The following is a 15,267-nucleotide window of genomic DNA, read 5'->3' on the forward strand; positions in this document are numbered from 1 at the left end:
ACAGATGGAACCCTGAGACCTAGTTGTTCAGACAGATGGAACCCTGAGACCTAGTTGTCCAGGGTCTCAAAGGCAGTAAAAGGCAGGACTAGATGTGTGTTCCAGGTCTCAGGATTGTTAATCTTTGTGTTCTACTGGAAGTTTTGAAGTGAGTAAAATACTAAGAAGTGATAGAGACTATTACTGAAGTCACTAGGATATTCTTTAGCTTCACAAAACACTATTAAAGTGCAACACTACATAACCAGAGCCATTGAAACATGGTAGCAAAAACAAAAACGTCCCCTCTGTATAAAAGAAACAGGCATCTTAGAACAATAGAGGAGCTATAGGTAGTTTAGGTTGAAAGAATAGGATGTAATGGTGATGGGATTAATTAGGAAGGTACTAGGCATCCCAACTGAGTGATACAGAGGTGTGAATGAAACCATGTAGTGATTTCGGGTACTAAAAGAGATGGGGTCAAGATTAGGGGAACACAATTTTTGAAAGAGAAGACAAAATAATGACATGCTGTTAAATATTTCATCAACATTTTCTTATGCCATTTAGAACTGAGAAAGTTTAGGGTTTTGACTTATGTTTTGTAGTCCCAATTGATCTCTCTCTCTCTTGCTTTCTGTCTCGTTCTCTCTCTTAAACTCTCTTATTAATATAGCTATACTATATATCCATGTCTATGCCTGTGTCTATATCTGTATCTAGTGCCTTCTGACTATATATAACCAGAACCATGCTAGGATGTAGATTATCAAGAGACTTGTGAGATAAAGTCGTAAATGAGAAGTACTTTACTTTTTTCCCTCCAGGTTATGTAAGAAAGCAAGTGGTGTTTAGACTTTTTGCATACTTTGGAATTTGAAATAACAGAGCACTAAAAGCCAGAATTCAGATTTTCAGATTCTGGTAATAACATGAAAATTCTGATCATGCACTTAGGAACCAGAAGTCAAGAGTGATGCTACAGGATTAAAAACCATTAGAGTATAAAATACAAGTAAGAAACAGATATTTAAAGTCTCTTACTGGATCCAGAAATGTTAGTAGACTTTGACCTTCCTGGTTTCACAAGGTTTTGAGACGACAGGCTCTGTAAAGGTCAAATTCTGTGCCAAGCAAGAACAATACTGTTTGAAGAGAAGGCCATAGTTTGGTATTCCTCTCTGATTGGCTAGAGAATCACAGCTAGAAGGGATGATTGATAACAGAACCTCAAATATCCTGAGTCAGAAACACTTCCACTTCCCCCTCCCTGCCTTAGACAGTTCTTGGATATCAGATATTCAGGGGACCTACCTTAGGGCCAACATTTATGACCTGATACCCTCCCTATATTTAAGGAGAGTTAATTTGGGAAGTAAATGGGGGATTTTATTCTTCATTTCTTACCCCATTTTTTGTCCCATATTCTTTAGCAGAATCTGGATCCTAGGCTTCTTAATAAAATACCCCAAACTTCTTAATAATACCTGTAAAGTAACACAATTATCACTAATACATGGATTTCCAAAAATAGACATGAAAAGAGGTCTAAATGAATAAGTGGCCAACAATGAGCTCATTCAGTGAGCTCAGTGAGCTCAAGTGAGTCTCGTCTTTAGTCTAACTAATTCGGAAGTTTTTCTAATGATTCACTTTCTTGTACTATGATGAAGTTTCTATGCATCAGAGTGAGAAGGGAGCAGGGAGAGACCCTTACATGGAAATACCAGGCTTAGAAGAAAATTCTTTTGGGGAAAGTGTTTTTCTCTTTTATTTTAAGCTGTAGGACTATTTTAGAGTGGAATATGCAAATTGTTGTATGTGTGAACATGTACATTTATATGCGTGTGATTATAAAACAAAAGATGTCAAGCATTAATCTGTGTATAGTTTATTGCTGAGGCATATTGTATTTTGATGCAGTATGAAATGGAATTGTAAACATTTCCCCTGCACGTAAATCAGAGTCTTTGAGGAAAATCAGCCACTGAAGGGCTGCTAACGGAGAATTGATGTTGATTGGAATTAATAGGTACAATATTCATGCAGGTGAGATAGAGATGGTAAAAAAAATAAATATCTATAAGATATTGGAACCAGATTTTGCTGATACACTTAGACCAGACGTATGGACTTTTCAGTAGCTGTTAATCTGCTTTTTTAACATTAAATTAAAAAATTATTTGTCTATGAAATATATAATTCAGTGAGTAGTCTTTTTTTTTTAACTGTTTCTGTTCATTCGTATTTTCCCCATATTTTTAACTAGTTAGTCAAGAAATCTTAAGCTGAGCTATAGAAGAAAAAACAAGATAAGCAAGACCACATTTTTAATTGTGGCAAGCTTACTTATTTTGTCAGATAGTGAGTGGCTGTTCTCAAACCAAGAAAACTCATAGTGAGACTTTAAACTGTTTTCCAACACAGGCACTGTCTGCGACTTCATGGATCATTTGCCATAAAATACCTGAAGGGTAATGCAAAGGCTCATGAAAGCTGTTGTGAAAAAATAGCTTGAATAGTAGAATCTATGAGGTATTAGTCAAGAAAATGTAGTACTTTTAAGTTGAGAATTATGCCAATATATCTACATAAAAATGGGTAATTCATATAAATCTCATTAAAGGAGAATTTTTTAAAATTTAACTGGAAAAAATTTTTTAGCACAGATATAAGTATAGCCCATCAAATGGACACTTCTCAGCGTAACTACATATATTGTATTTCTTTTAGAAGGAATAATTAAACTGGCATTAATTCCCATTTTTATGTCTATTCCAAACACAAGCCAAATTCAAAAACATGTTTAATTACTTTTGGAAGCTGCATACATAGCTTACGGAAGTCATGCCCTATGAAAGTCAAAGTAAATAATCACTTCTCCACCTCCTTCCACCTTTTCCTGTTATCCCAGCCCAATATCCCTGTGAACCCTCCAATTTTTACAAAGCATCTAGAGTGCCTCCATCTTTAATGTGCTTGAGAATCACCTGGAGAGCTAGTTAAGCCCCTCCACAGATGTATAGACTCCACACTCAGTCATTCTGACTCAGTCAATCTGGCTAGCACCTAATCATTTGCATTTCTAACAAGTTCCCAGTTAATGTCAGTGATGCCAGTTTGTAGCTACACATTTATAGTCCTGGATTACTGTCCCTGTAGCACTAGGCCACTGTACTAACTGGCCTGGAACTAGGGGAAAGATGATAACCAAACCATGGGATCTATTGGATCTGTAGGATGGGAGGGAGTCGGGGAGGAAGTGGGAGTGCTAATCTAAGTCGCTACCTTTAATGAGGTCTCCATAACAAAACTACTTTTCCTCTTTCACAGAAGCAAATCCAGAGAAATTCAACAGTCGTTTTCGAAATAAAATGTTCTATGCAGGGGTAGGTATACATTTTATTTTATAATTACTACATATTACTTAGTGCCAATTCACTGTGTAATAAAGTTGCAAACTACATTAGAAATAATCACATATACATTTCATTTATTTATGTCTATATATGGTTACTGTTTAATGTCTGGGCTTAAGAATGAAGGTGAGGTGTATTTAAGTTAGCTCTCAGAAAGAGAGTTGGTGTTCCTCATCTTTGAGCTTGTAAGGAAGCCCTGAGGCTTCATGTTGAACAAGAGAGGATGCTATTCAAAGAGGAATGTGAGAAACAAACATCAAAGACAATGTAAGAAATGGGGGAATTGTGTAGACTGAGGATGTCTGAAGAATCTTAGGTAAGAATGTAGTTTTCACCAGGGTGCACACATTGACGTTTGGATTAGAAACTGGCAGAATATGGGGTGTTTTTCATGGATGCATATGTGAGATTAAAGAGGGTGCCTTCTTTTTCCTTCTTTTGTTTCTCAGGCACATTCATAGAAGTAAATAGAGAATGAAAAAAAAAAGGCATCCAAAATACCAGTACGGTTTAAATTTATGCCACTGGATAGGAGGAGTTTAACTAAAAGGCGTTTGGAAGCTGCATATGTAGTTTATGGAAGTCAAGCCCTGTGACACTCAGAGCAAATAAGGAAAAATCTTAGTGGAAAGACTGTATCAGCACTTAATGGAAAAGGAAAGTAGTCAGAATAGGTTGTCAAAATAAACCTTCCAATGACCCTCAAATTGTCTACTTTTTCTCTCTCATTCTGTGCTCTTAAATTTTATAGTGGAACTATAAATTATAGTTTGGAAACAAAGAAAAATTTCAACTTGACAACTACTGCACTGCTTTACTTTGGATTCTGCAGAAAGAGAACATGTTTAGACTTTTTGCATACTTTGGAATCCTTGGAATCTAGGATATGGAAGCAGGGATTTGGTATAACCATATAATTACGAATTTCTTCTTCTTTATTTCCCTGTGGTATAGGCAGCTTTTTCTGACTTCCTACAGAGAAGTTCTAGAGATCTGTCCAAACATGTTAAAGTTGTTGTAAGTATTGAATATGTTGATTTATTTCATTTGGATATGACATGAATGCCACAAAAAGTGAACTCCCAAATACTTAGTTTATATATTTAATCACTGGACTACATAGAACTTTGGAGATCATTTTGTGTAGTTCATTCAACCTACACTTATGTATCAGGCACTGTCTTAGTTGCTGGGGATGAAGATAAATGAAAAGACTAGTTTCACTCCTGAAGAAACTCACAGTTCAGTTGTGAAGAAGGTCACATAAGTCACTTCAGAACAATAAAATTGTTATTCAACAATGTGTACAATATGGTTGTGGCACAAAGGGAGAAGTGATAATTCTGGCTATGGTGGGGTCAGGAAGACCTTTATCAAAAAAAAAAAAAAAAATGATGTTAGCTGGGTCTTAAAGCTTAAATCAGCTCTCTCCAAACAATTATCTTTATTCCAGGATAATCTGAGGAGTCTCCGTTTTAGAACGAAGTATTGATTTCATTATTTTGTGGTGACTCACTCTCCCACCTGGTTGAGGTTCCTCACCGCTGGATGGATTTTTGTGTGTGTGTGGTGTTTCTTCCTGAGTCTGTATATCAGGTTGCGGATATATGCTGCTTGGGGGCAAGGGAGAGAGAAATTTATCTTTCTCTAGGTGACCCATTCAAAAATAGAATAAAATTAGGTATTAAGAAGGATATTAATGTTTCCTTATAGTAACCCAGTTAAAACAAGGAACGAACATGACCTTGTTGCACATAGTTGTGTAAGTAAATGACAGAATGAGAAACAGAAAAAAATATATAGATGGAAAAGAAGGGATGAGAATATCACAATGCTTGAATTTATCATGTCATATGTAAGGAATAAGAATAATTTTGACGGGCTGGGTGCGGTAGCTCACGCCTGTAATGCTAGCACTTTGGGAGGCTAAGGCAGCTGGATTGCCTGAGCTCAAGAGTTTGAGACCAGCCTGGGCAAAATGGTGAAACCCCATCTCTACTAAAATACAAAAAATTAGCTGGGCATGGTGGTGTGTGCCTGTAGTCCCAGCTATTCTGGAGGCTGAGGCAGGAGAATCACTTGAACCTGGGAGGCAGAGGCTGCAGTGAGCCGAGACCACACCACTGCACTCCAGTCTGGGCAACAGAGCGACACTCTGTCTAAAAAAAAAATAATTTTGACAAGACAGAACAGAACAAAATATATACATGGAAATAGAGAAAAATACATCATCTTAAACTAATGAGAATATGAAGAAATATAAGGATCATGAAAATATAAAAATTAAAATGTGTAATCACCACTAAAGCATGTATAAGACATGAATCTCTCAAACTAGTTGTAACAAGAGACAAAGGCCTTTACCACTGCTATTAACAACCCTTGACATCCCTTTCAGATGTTTCAGTTCTCATACGATGAAAGTAAAAAGTAAGTATCTTTTAGTAGTGGAGACTCTTGAGACTGAAATATGGCCCATTGAACTATGAGGATTATTATTTTGATAAAATCGTGGCTATCAAATTTAAGTAGCAGCCACCTTATATTAAACTGTTTCTTCAGCTGCCTGCAGCCTAGCCAAAATTAAACTTTACTGCCCTCTCCAGTGTGTTTTACATTTACAGGCACATCCGCAATACCTGCCAGCAGACCCAGTGATTGCTGGGCGGTGGCCATATGGAATGGCAGTGTTCTGTGCAAGTCACCGTATTGATCTCAAACTCTGTACACTTCCTAACTGCTAGAAAGTTTTCTCTCTCACATCTCAGTCCCCTTGATGATACATGTCTCATGCGTGGGTGACTTTATAGTAGAGTCTAAAAGATGCTTTCAGAGAGGCCAAAATGGTAGCAAATAACTAGGAAAGATGTGAAATCAGCCTATACATGTAATGTTAAAGGTGGAATATTTATATCAATTATATCTTCTCTTATCAGGAGGAAAAAAAGCATTATAACTAGGTGTGAACATTTGGGATTTAGCTAGGTCTGCCTTTGTGAGGTATGTGACTTTGGGTAAATCCTTTAACTTTTCAGAGGAGTCTGCTTTCTTCATCTGTCAAATAGGTGTAAAAAGGCATGTCTTTGGAGCAATGGTTTTTGACCATTGTGCTGTGACATAGAGGGATACAAGGGTACTTTACAATGACATCATTCTATGTTTTCTTGAGTGTGAGATGAAAAACGATGGAAGGTTAGCAAGAGTGATTAGATGTCTACCCAACAACAGACTATCTTTTCTTTGTGAAGGTGAAGTCAGTGTTTCTAATGCAATAGCTAATAATGTCTCATAGAGATACAAAATATGTATGTGAATACTAGACTGAGAAAACACAAAACAACAGTAAAAACCTACATATAGCATTTTTTGTTCCATTTTCCATATTTTCTTCTTGTTATCATTATATGAGCTTGTACAAAGGAACATATTTTGCATGCAAATGTGTCCCTTTGTGTGTATTTGAAATTGGGAAAAAGTTGAAAAATGCTATTCTGAAGGAATAGTACAGTCTATTGCAATAATATATGTATAAAAACTCTGTAAAGCAGTATATGGTGTAAAGCAGATATTTTCATATGATTTGATGAGTTCCCAGAATCACTAACATGTTTCCCAGAAGGAAAAAGTAGAAAGTTAAAAAATGAATTCTGTTCTAAACACAATAATATTTATTACAATCTTTCTGCAATGCAACCATAATGCTTTGTACACTATTAATGTCTCACATCCTAGGTTTTAAGTTTTAGTTGCTTACAACATGCAACTTTGACATTTACAATGTCTACTTTTTTATTCATTGGCATAGTCATTTATAAACTCATTTCAAGTTCTTAAGTAAGTTGGAAGATGTTTGCTTAGTAGTTTAGAGTACTAGAAAAACACCTTTAATGTCTAGAATTTGATTACTAAGTTATATTTGAAAATAGTTTTTTTATTTAAAATTGTAAGATTTCTTGGAAACAGTTCTTTGAGAATACGCATGAAAATTAGGCTGTATTGAGATCAACTGGGAAAAAAACGCAGGTGCTGGAGACAACTTGACCACTAGCAAAATCATGATACTTAGATTGAAGCTGATCCTAAAGAACTCTTTCAAAATTTGCAGGGAGATTGGGGATGCTTTGCTCCTCTCTCCAAACGAGAAAGTAATGGGGAAATTCTGTGGTAAGGGTATGAGGAAAGCAAATATGAGAGCAGGCTTTACACCTTTCACATTGGAAAGTTGATAGTCATGACTAGAGTTATTCTCTTTTGACCTTTGTCACCAGTGGGAAATGAGAAAGGAACAGGAAAGACTTTCCCTTGATTTATCAAAGGATAAAGCACCAGCTGATCATGGAAGCCATGTTCGAGGGTCGTTGAGGCCAAGCTGGGCTGAGACTCTTGATTCCCAGGTCTAAACTCCAGGAAGACAGTGAATCTTAGAAGTCTAAAGTCTGAATGGCCAGTTGCGGTGGCTCACGCCTGTAATCCCAGCACTTTGGGAGGCCAAGGTGGGTGGATCACCTGAGGTCAGGAGTTTGAGACCAGCCTGGCTAACACAGTGAAACCCTGTCTCTTCTAAAAAATAAAAAAAATTAGCCAGGCATGGTGGCAGGCACCTGTAATTCCAGCTGCTCGGGAGGCTGAGGCAGGAGAGTCGCTTGAACCTGGGAGGCGGAGGGTTACAGTGAGTCAAGATCGTACCATTGCCCTTCAGCCTAGGCGAGTCTGTACAAAATTAAATTTGTAAGAACAAACCACGAATGAAGATCATACTAGTGTATAATAGATACCTTTTCAAAAGTTTGCGGTACATAGATTTTTTAAAAAGTCTTCAAAATATTTGACATTTTCAAAATAAAAATTGTCTCCAAAAACAGAGAAAATAAATCACTATATTTATGACTTGTTTGAATCAGATAATGATGGTGATGAATACTACTGATTTAACTTGAGGCTTTTTTCTTTTCATTCTTTTACATATTCATAAATCTTTTAATATTGACACCATCAGTCTAGATAACTAATAATCATCCATTGTTAGGAATGATAGTATTTCCTTTGATTGTCAGACCGGAGAAAAAATCATTTTAATCAAATGGAGGTTTTGTTCTTACCTTAAGTGCAAACAAAACCAAGCTCTGTACCCTGGTCCAGTAAAGCAATAGCCAGAATATATTTTTTTAATCATTGTGACCGGCATTCACTTAAGCAGAGATAGGGCAAGGAGAAAGAGACCATGGTGTGTACTATTGTCAAACTAGTTATCTCTGATAACTTTTTAGACTTGTGACTACTTCACAACCTCTTTTCTGTTTTGATTGTTTCAGTGTGATGGAACAGATCTCACCCCAAAGATTCAGGAACTGAAGTTCCAGTGTATAGTATTTTTAAATATACCCAGGTAAGCTCTGTTTGTATTATTTCCTTGGTTTGACATGAACTCTGACTTGAGCTTGTCTGTTTTCATAACAGAAAAGTTTCAGATGTAAACAATGAAGATCAGTTATCTAAATGGATAATTAAACATTTCTAGGTCTGATAATTCATTCTCTGATTTGGTTTATTCAGTGTTCTTTGTGGTTGGTGGTTTTGTGCATCATGTGGCATGCATTGTCTGTACTTACCCATCTTTAAGCAACCCAGGCACCCCTCTTGACTGGAACATCTCAATTTATTTCTAAATTACTGTTCTCCTCCTCTCCCCCTCTAAGAATGAGAGAATTGAAATACTTTTTTTTTTTTTTTTTGTTCTCAGTTTCCTAAAAACTGTTAAACCATCCAGTCTGATTCGAGTGTGGAATTCATTCAAAATTGTTGCCAGATGATTGCTTTGAAAAATAGGATCAGTTAGAATATTGTTTTCTAGCCAGGATGTCAACTCTCCTTGGTGCTATTAACACACCTCAGGAGAAGGGATATTTAAGATAACTAGACTCAAAATAAACATATTATCTCAGTGGCATAAATTGTGTTCTAGGCCCTGAAGCCAAGAGTTTGGAAGGGATGGATCTGTAACCATTTATTTGCCTGCCAAACAACTCAGACAGAAAATCTGCAAATACGTTGTATTTAGACTGAATTTAATTGAAATGAGAGTTGTATGTAAATCTGTGGCTAGGAAAAGACATCATAGTCTCCTGATTATTCTTGGCAGTGCTCAATATAGTCAGTTACAATTTTATTCCAGAAATATTTGCAGCTTAATTGAAGTGGAAGGCCTTGATTCTCAGAAAGCATTATTTATTACTTTGCTTTATTATTCTTTCCCTCGTCTTTCCTCTTTTCTTTTCTTGCTTCTCCCTCTTTACCATCTGTATTCTCCTTCCCCTATTTCTTCAATTTCTTTTGTTTCCCCTTCTCTTTCTAATTTCTTATCTGTATTTCATCTCTTCTTCACTCTGTCTTCCATAGTTAGCTTTCCCTTCTCCTGTGAGTACCTCTTATTTTGCTTATGTATTAATGGCAAATGCTTCCCACTTCATTTCCCTGTCTCTTTTCTACTGGCATCTTTCTTTAAGACCAAATTCTGAAACCACCTATAGACAATTCATGATATATCATAGAAAACAGACATACAAGAATCATAGTGAGAAATATAAATAATGAATGAAGAGAAAGTTGGATACTATGGGATACTTTTGTTGCAAAATTATGGCCCATTTTCACAGCTTGGTATTTTGTAGATGATAAGAAGTGCATTTTCTTTTCTATTGGAAGGTGTGTACCAAGAATGGAAAACTGTTTTTATGTTTAATAAACATTGGGTGTAACTACAAACTACCACCTCATGATAGTCATGAGAAGGATGGGACGTATTTACTTCTGTGTTTCATCTTCTCTTGCAGATATTGTGCTGGCACAATGCCCTGGGGAAACCCAGGAGATCACCACGATTTTGAACCTCAGCGTCATGATGATGGTTATATTGAAGTCATTGGATTTACCATGGCCTCTTTGGTGAGCAAAACAACTATTTTATTAAAATGAAATGTATTTTAGACACAGAGTTTATTCAAGTCACAGGACTTTAGTTAACTTTTTCTCCTGCTTTATCAAGTTACAAGTTTTGTGAATTATAGAGTTGCTTAGGAAAAACAAGAAAAAAATCATCATTTATGTCACTAAGGAAACTGATGCATATTTGTTTGAACCTCAAGAATAAATGAGTATCACTTCTTATTTTTCCTGATTAATTTTCTACCAGAATGAAAACTTTTTATGCTAATTAAAAACATTACACCAGGCTGGGTGTGGTGGCTCACGCCTGTAATCCCAGCACTTAGGGAGGCCGAGGTGGGTGGATCAACTGAGGTCAAGAATTCCAGACAAGCCTGACCAACATGGTGAAACCTGCCTCTACTAAAAAATAAAAATTAGCTGAGTATGATGTGCTGCCTGCAATTCCAGCTACTTAGGAGGCTGATGCAGGAGAATTGCTTGAACCCAGGAGGCAAAGGTTGCAGTGAGCTGAAACTGTGCCATTGCACTCCAGCCTGGGTGGCGAGTGAAATTCCATCTCAAAAAGAAAAAAAAAAAAAAAAAAAGAAAATTACACCATAGAAACATCCCAGCATTGGCACAGAAGCCATAGCATTTTATACTTTTTTGATTAACTGAGGACTTTTTGTGTTTAGGTAAAAAAGAAACGGTAGCAACTTGTGGCTATCCATCTTACTTACGAATGAAATGAGCATCTCCATTATCACAAAATATCTGAATATACAAAGACATTATTGTGATACTAGTGAATACTCAGTTGCCACAATAATGAGATCACCTTGTATTTTAATTTTGTTTGCTTGCATTAAGGAAGGAAATTTATAGTGTAAGTATATTTTCAAGCAGGTTTTAGTCATGCATTCCTGCTTATTATTAAATGATGTGGGGACCAGTTAAAATTATGCTTATCATTTCTTCTTGTGTAAATCGGGCCAGACTGAGTTTGTAATGCAAATAAAAACAAAGCTTCTGCTTGTCACCTTTGGTTGGCACATGATTTGTGCTGTGCCTTATGCATGAAAGAAAGAAGGTTGCATTTCTTGTTCTAAACAAATCAAAGTAGGCATCTTTTTTACTCATCCTATGAATTCCAAATACTCTGCCTTAACCACCTCGAATTAGTGAAGTTTAACAGAAAAATCTATTGTGCTTATGGCAAGAATCTTCATCACCTGATTTTGTGATGGCCCTTGTTAACTCATTTCTAGAATAAAACAGTTGTCATGGTAGAAAAGATTGGACTGGGGTTGACTTACTTTCCAACGTTGTAACACACGTATAGCTCCTTTTCTCCAGAGCTTTTTATGTTTATTGCAAGTGAAGATATAAGCCAAGAACAAATAGGATTAAGTTCAGGAAGGATATATGCAGGAAAGAATTCCTGGAGATGACAAAATCATGCCAGTATATGATGGAAAAAACTCTCTAAGCTGTCCATTCTTGGTTTACTTGTTCTTTTTTCACTGATCCAGTGAACATTTATTGATTGGTTATCACATGCTAGAACCACCGAGTTCTGACTGTGTGGTAGAAGGCTCTCAGGGATTGTCTGTGAGGTGACGATCCCTTACCTAGGCCTGGAAGGCCAAGGGGAATATTCAATGTTTCCCAATTGTCCTAAGGATCAAAAACTCTGTCCTTACTTGACCTGTAAAGTCGAGGTTCTGTCTGGTTCTTTAGCCTTCCTTGCCCTCATCTTTGCTTCCTAGCTCAAGCAGCTGACAAGTGAAGCACAGCATCAACCCTCCCTTGTTTCTTTTGTACCACCAAGCCATTGCACGTGTGCACTCTCTCTCTGAAATGTACTTCAACTGTTTCTTCTGTGTTTTCTCAGACTATATCTGTGTCTTGCTCTTTTTGTAGTCTTTTCTGGTTTGGGTGTTTTTTTCTTTTTTCCCTAACAATTGTATAATTAGTATAATTTTTATTATACTAATTCGTATATTTAGTATACTAATTAGAATATTACACTAATTATACAGGAGCAATACTGAAACTGGGTAATTAGTGGAGAGTTAAATGGAGGGCTCTTTCACAAATAGTGCACTAGGTTTATGAGAAACCAATTCTTGAGCTGAAGATGAAAAGGAAAAGAAACAATCACCGGTATCAGAAAGAGAACTAACTGGAAAGGGTTACCTGATAGGAGTGATATTTGCAAAGAGGAAGCAACCGACCTGTGCTTACCTGGCAGGGAGCAAGCCAGGGACATAAATACAGCGACTTCCCTCTGCACCTTGACCTCTAGATCTTCTGCTGGTGGGTCTTTATGGAGAAGTCTAATCGGAAGCCAGAAGACATGGGAGCCACTGATGCAGTCCAAATAGGTCAGCCTCGCAGAGCAGAAAAGAGGGCAGGAAAGCCTGGAGAGGCAGCCGGGGCAGCAAATGGTGGATATCCATCACTTCGTTGTGGGTGGCCAGTCCACAACAGGGAGCCTGTGGCATGCAGTTGGCAATGCGTGATGTGACTGACTGAATTTTACCAGGAGAAGAAGAATGGAACTTGACATTCTGGAAAAAGGAACATTTACAAAAGCAGGAGGAATTTTAGTGCTTTGTGGGAACTATAAGTAGTTTCATGTGGTTTAAATGTAGGTGAAAAGAGAGAGTGATCGCAGGTGTTCCTAAAGACGTGGGTAAGGGCCAGATCATAGAGTGCATCACAGCACTGATCTAGGAGCGTTTACTTCATTCAGCATTCTTGAGGAGTTAGCAAAATTTTAAAAAAAATAAATATATGGGAAGGTTTCAGAGTAAAAATAGACAAAATAATACAACAAACTCCCAAGTGTCATTGCTCAGCTTTTATAATTTTCAATTCATGGACAATCTTGTATTTGTCCCACCTAAAACTCTTTTGTTATATTATTCTGGAGCAAATCCTAGACATTACGTGTATACAATATATGTCATATATACATCTTATGCATAGCATATACATCATTTTATCCATCAATAATTCAAAATGGACTTTTAAAAGATACTTTCTTTTATAAACACAACCACAATGATGTTATATTATTTTAAAAAATGAAACTAATACTACCTGAATATCAGTAAATATTTACTCAGAGCTTGAATTTCCAGTTGTCTCACAAATGTCACTTATTTTCTTATGCAGTTTCTTTGAGTCAGAATCCAAATAAAATTTACACATTGTGGTTGGTTGATATGACTTTAAACTCTCAGTAGTTTCCCCTCCAACTCTTACCCATTTATTTATGGAAGAAACTGGTCATTTGTCCTGTCAAGTTTCCGAGTCTGAATTTTGCTTATAGGATCCCTGAGGCATTTATTAAAATGTGCTTCTTTCTTTTTTTCTCTACTTGATAGTTGGATCTGCATACACTACATATATTTTCCCCCAAATCTACTTTGTAAGCAGTGTTCTCTTTTTCTAAAAAGAATATGTAATGTTCGGCTTTGTTTCTCCTTTTTTAATGTTGACTGATATTGATGGTCAATGTCTGGATCTAGCAATCATTAAGGGTTGCAAAATAGTGATATTCTAATTCTTTCTTTCTTTATTTTTTGAGATGGAGTTTTGCTCTTGTTGCCCAGGCTGGGAATGGTGCAATCTTGGCTCATTGTAACCTCTGCCTCCCAGGTTCAAGTGATTCTCCTGCCTCAGCCTCCCAAGTAGCTGGGATTAGAGGCACCTGCCACCACCACATCCGGCTAATTTTGTAGTTTTGTTAGAAATGGGGTTTCACCATATTGGTCAGACTGGTCTCAAACTCCTGACCTCAAGTAATCCACCTGCCTCGGCCTCCCAAAATGCTTGGATTACAGGCATGAGCCACCATGCCCGGCCTGATATTCTAATTCTATCCTTTTTCATTTACTACTTGAAATATTTCTATGAAGAGAAATTTCACTTCACTTACTATTTGATTACTTAGTCACATAGTTTGTGTAGGAAAGGCTCAATAAGTGATTCTTTTTCTTTCCTTATACATTTTCAAAATACTGAGTTAGTTCACTAGCATCCTCCGATGGTGACTCTGGTTTTAAATGGCCTTCAGTTTTTGAACAATAATCCCATCAAAGATTGGGATTTAGCTTCCCCTAGTATTTGGTTGGGCTTGTGACTACTTGGATGAGTTGAATACAGTGAAGTAACACTGTGTACCTTCCTAGTCTGGGGTCATAAAAGGTCCTTTCAGCGTATGGGAAGTTTGAGTGCTAGTGATGATGTCTAATTAATAGGATTTTTTAAAAATTCAAGGTAATACTTAGTTCAACTGTCTCTCTGCTTTCATTCCTTTAGTATCAATCATACTCATTTATTGAATACTCACTGAATCTACAAATTCTGTATCCCTAAGTGGGATGCTGCTAGGTAAAACTGTTAAGAAGTGAACCAAAAGAAAAGCCCTGTCCTCAGGGTGTTCATAGCTTGGTGTTATCAGGGGGACAAAGGAGTAAACAAGCCATCATAATCTGAGGCAGTAAATTCTAGGAGAAAGACTGAGGTGAGAGTGAAAAGAATTGAAATCAGAACAGTGTTTGTAAAATGGGGATGAGAACAATAGTTTCTTAGAGTAGGGAGGAGTCCCTGGGAGTGGAATTGCCAAGTGAACGTGACCATCAGGGAATTAGCCTAAGAGACCACCGTATCCTAGGAGAGGGTTCCAGTGGTGGCTCCGAGTAATGACACAGAGTCAGTGAAGCCATGGATGTGGAGAAAGGGCAGAGATAGAGTTCTTTAAACTGTCAGTGGGGAGGCTAAAAGAGATGGAGTAAAACAGGGTCAGACTTGTGCTTTAGAAAGATTATGTGGGTCAAGCGTGGTGGCTCACACCTGTAATCCCAGCACTTTGGGAGGCCGAGGTGGGTGGATCACGAGGTCAGGAGATCGAGACCATCCTGGCTAACAT

At 37.1% G+C, this 15,267-nt stretch overlaps 1 protein-coding gene across 1 annotated transcript in view; it reads left to right on the plus strand.

The window, feature by feature from the left end:
• DGKI (diacylglycerol kinase, iota) overlaps positions 1-15,267 on the plus strand; it is a 481,484-nt gene that overhangs the window by 283,886 nt on the left and 182,331 nt on the right. Inside the window, exons 16-19 of the mRNA XM_011995483.1 lie at positions 3,316-3,371; positions 4,356-4,418; positions 8,714-8,787; positions 10,232-10,343. Coding sequence (XP_011850873.1) covers positions 3,316-3,371; positions 4,356-4,418; positions 8,714-8,787; positions 10,232-10,343 — 305 coding nt within the window. The remainder of the gene's footprint in view (positions 1-3,315; positions 3,372-4,355; positions 4,419-8,713; positions 8,788-10,231; positions 10,344-15,267) is intronic.

The sequence above is a fragment of the Mandrillus leucophaeus genome, unplaced genomic scaffold (genome assembly GCF_000951045.1).
Source record: "Mandrillus leucophaeus isolate KB7577 unplaced genomic scaffold, Mleu.le_1.0 Scaffold49, whole genome shotgun sequence".
Taxonomy (NCBI): Eukaryota; Metazoa; Chordata; class Mammalia; order Primates; family Cercopithecidae; genus Mandrillus; species Mandrillus leucophaeus.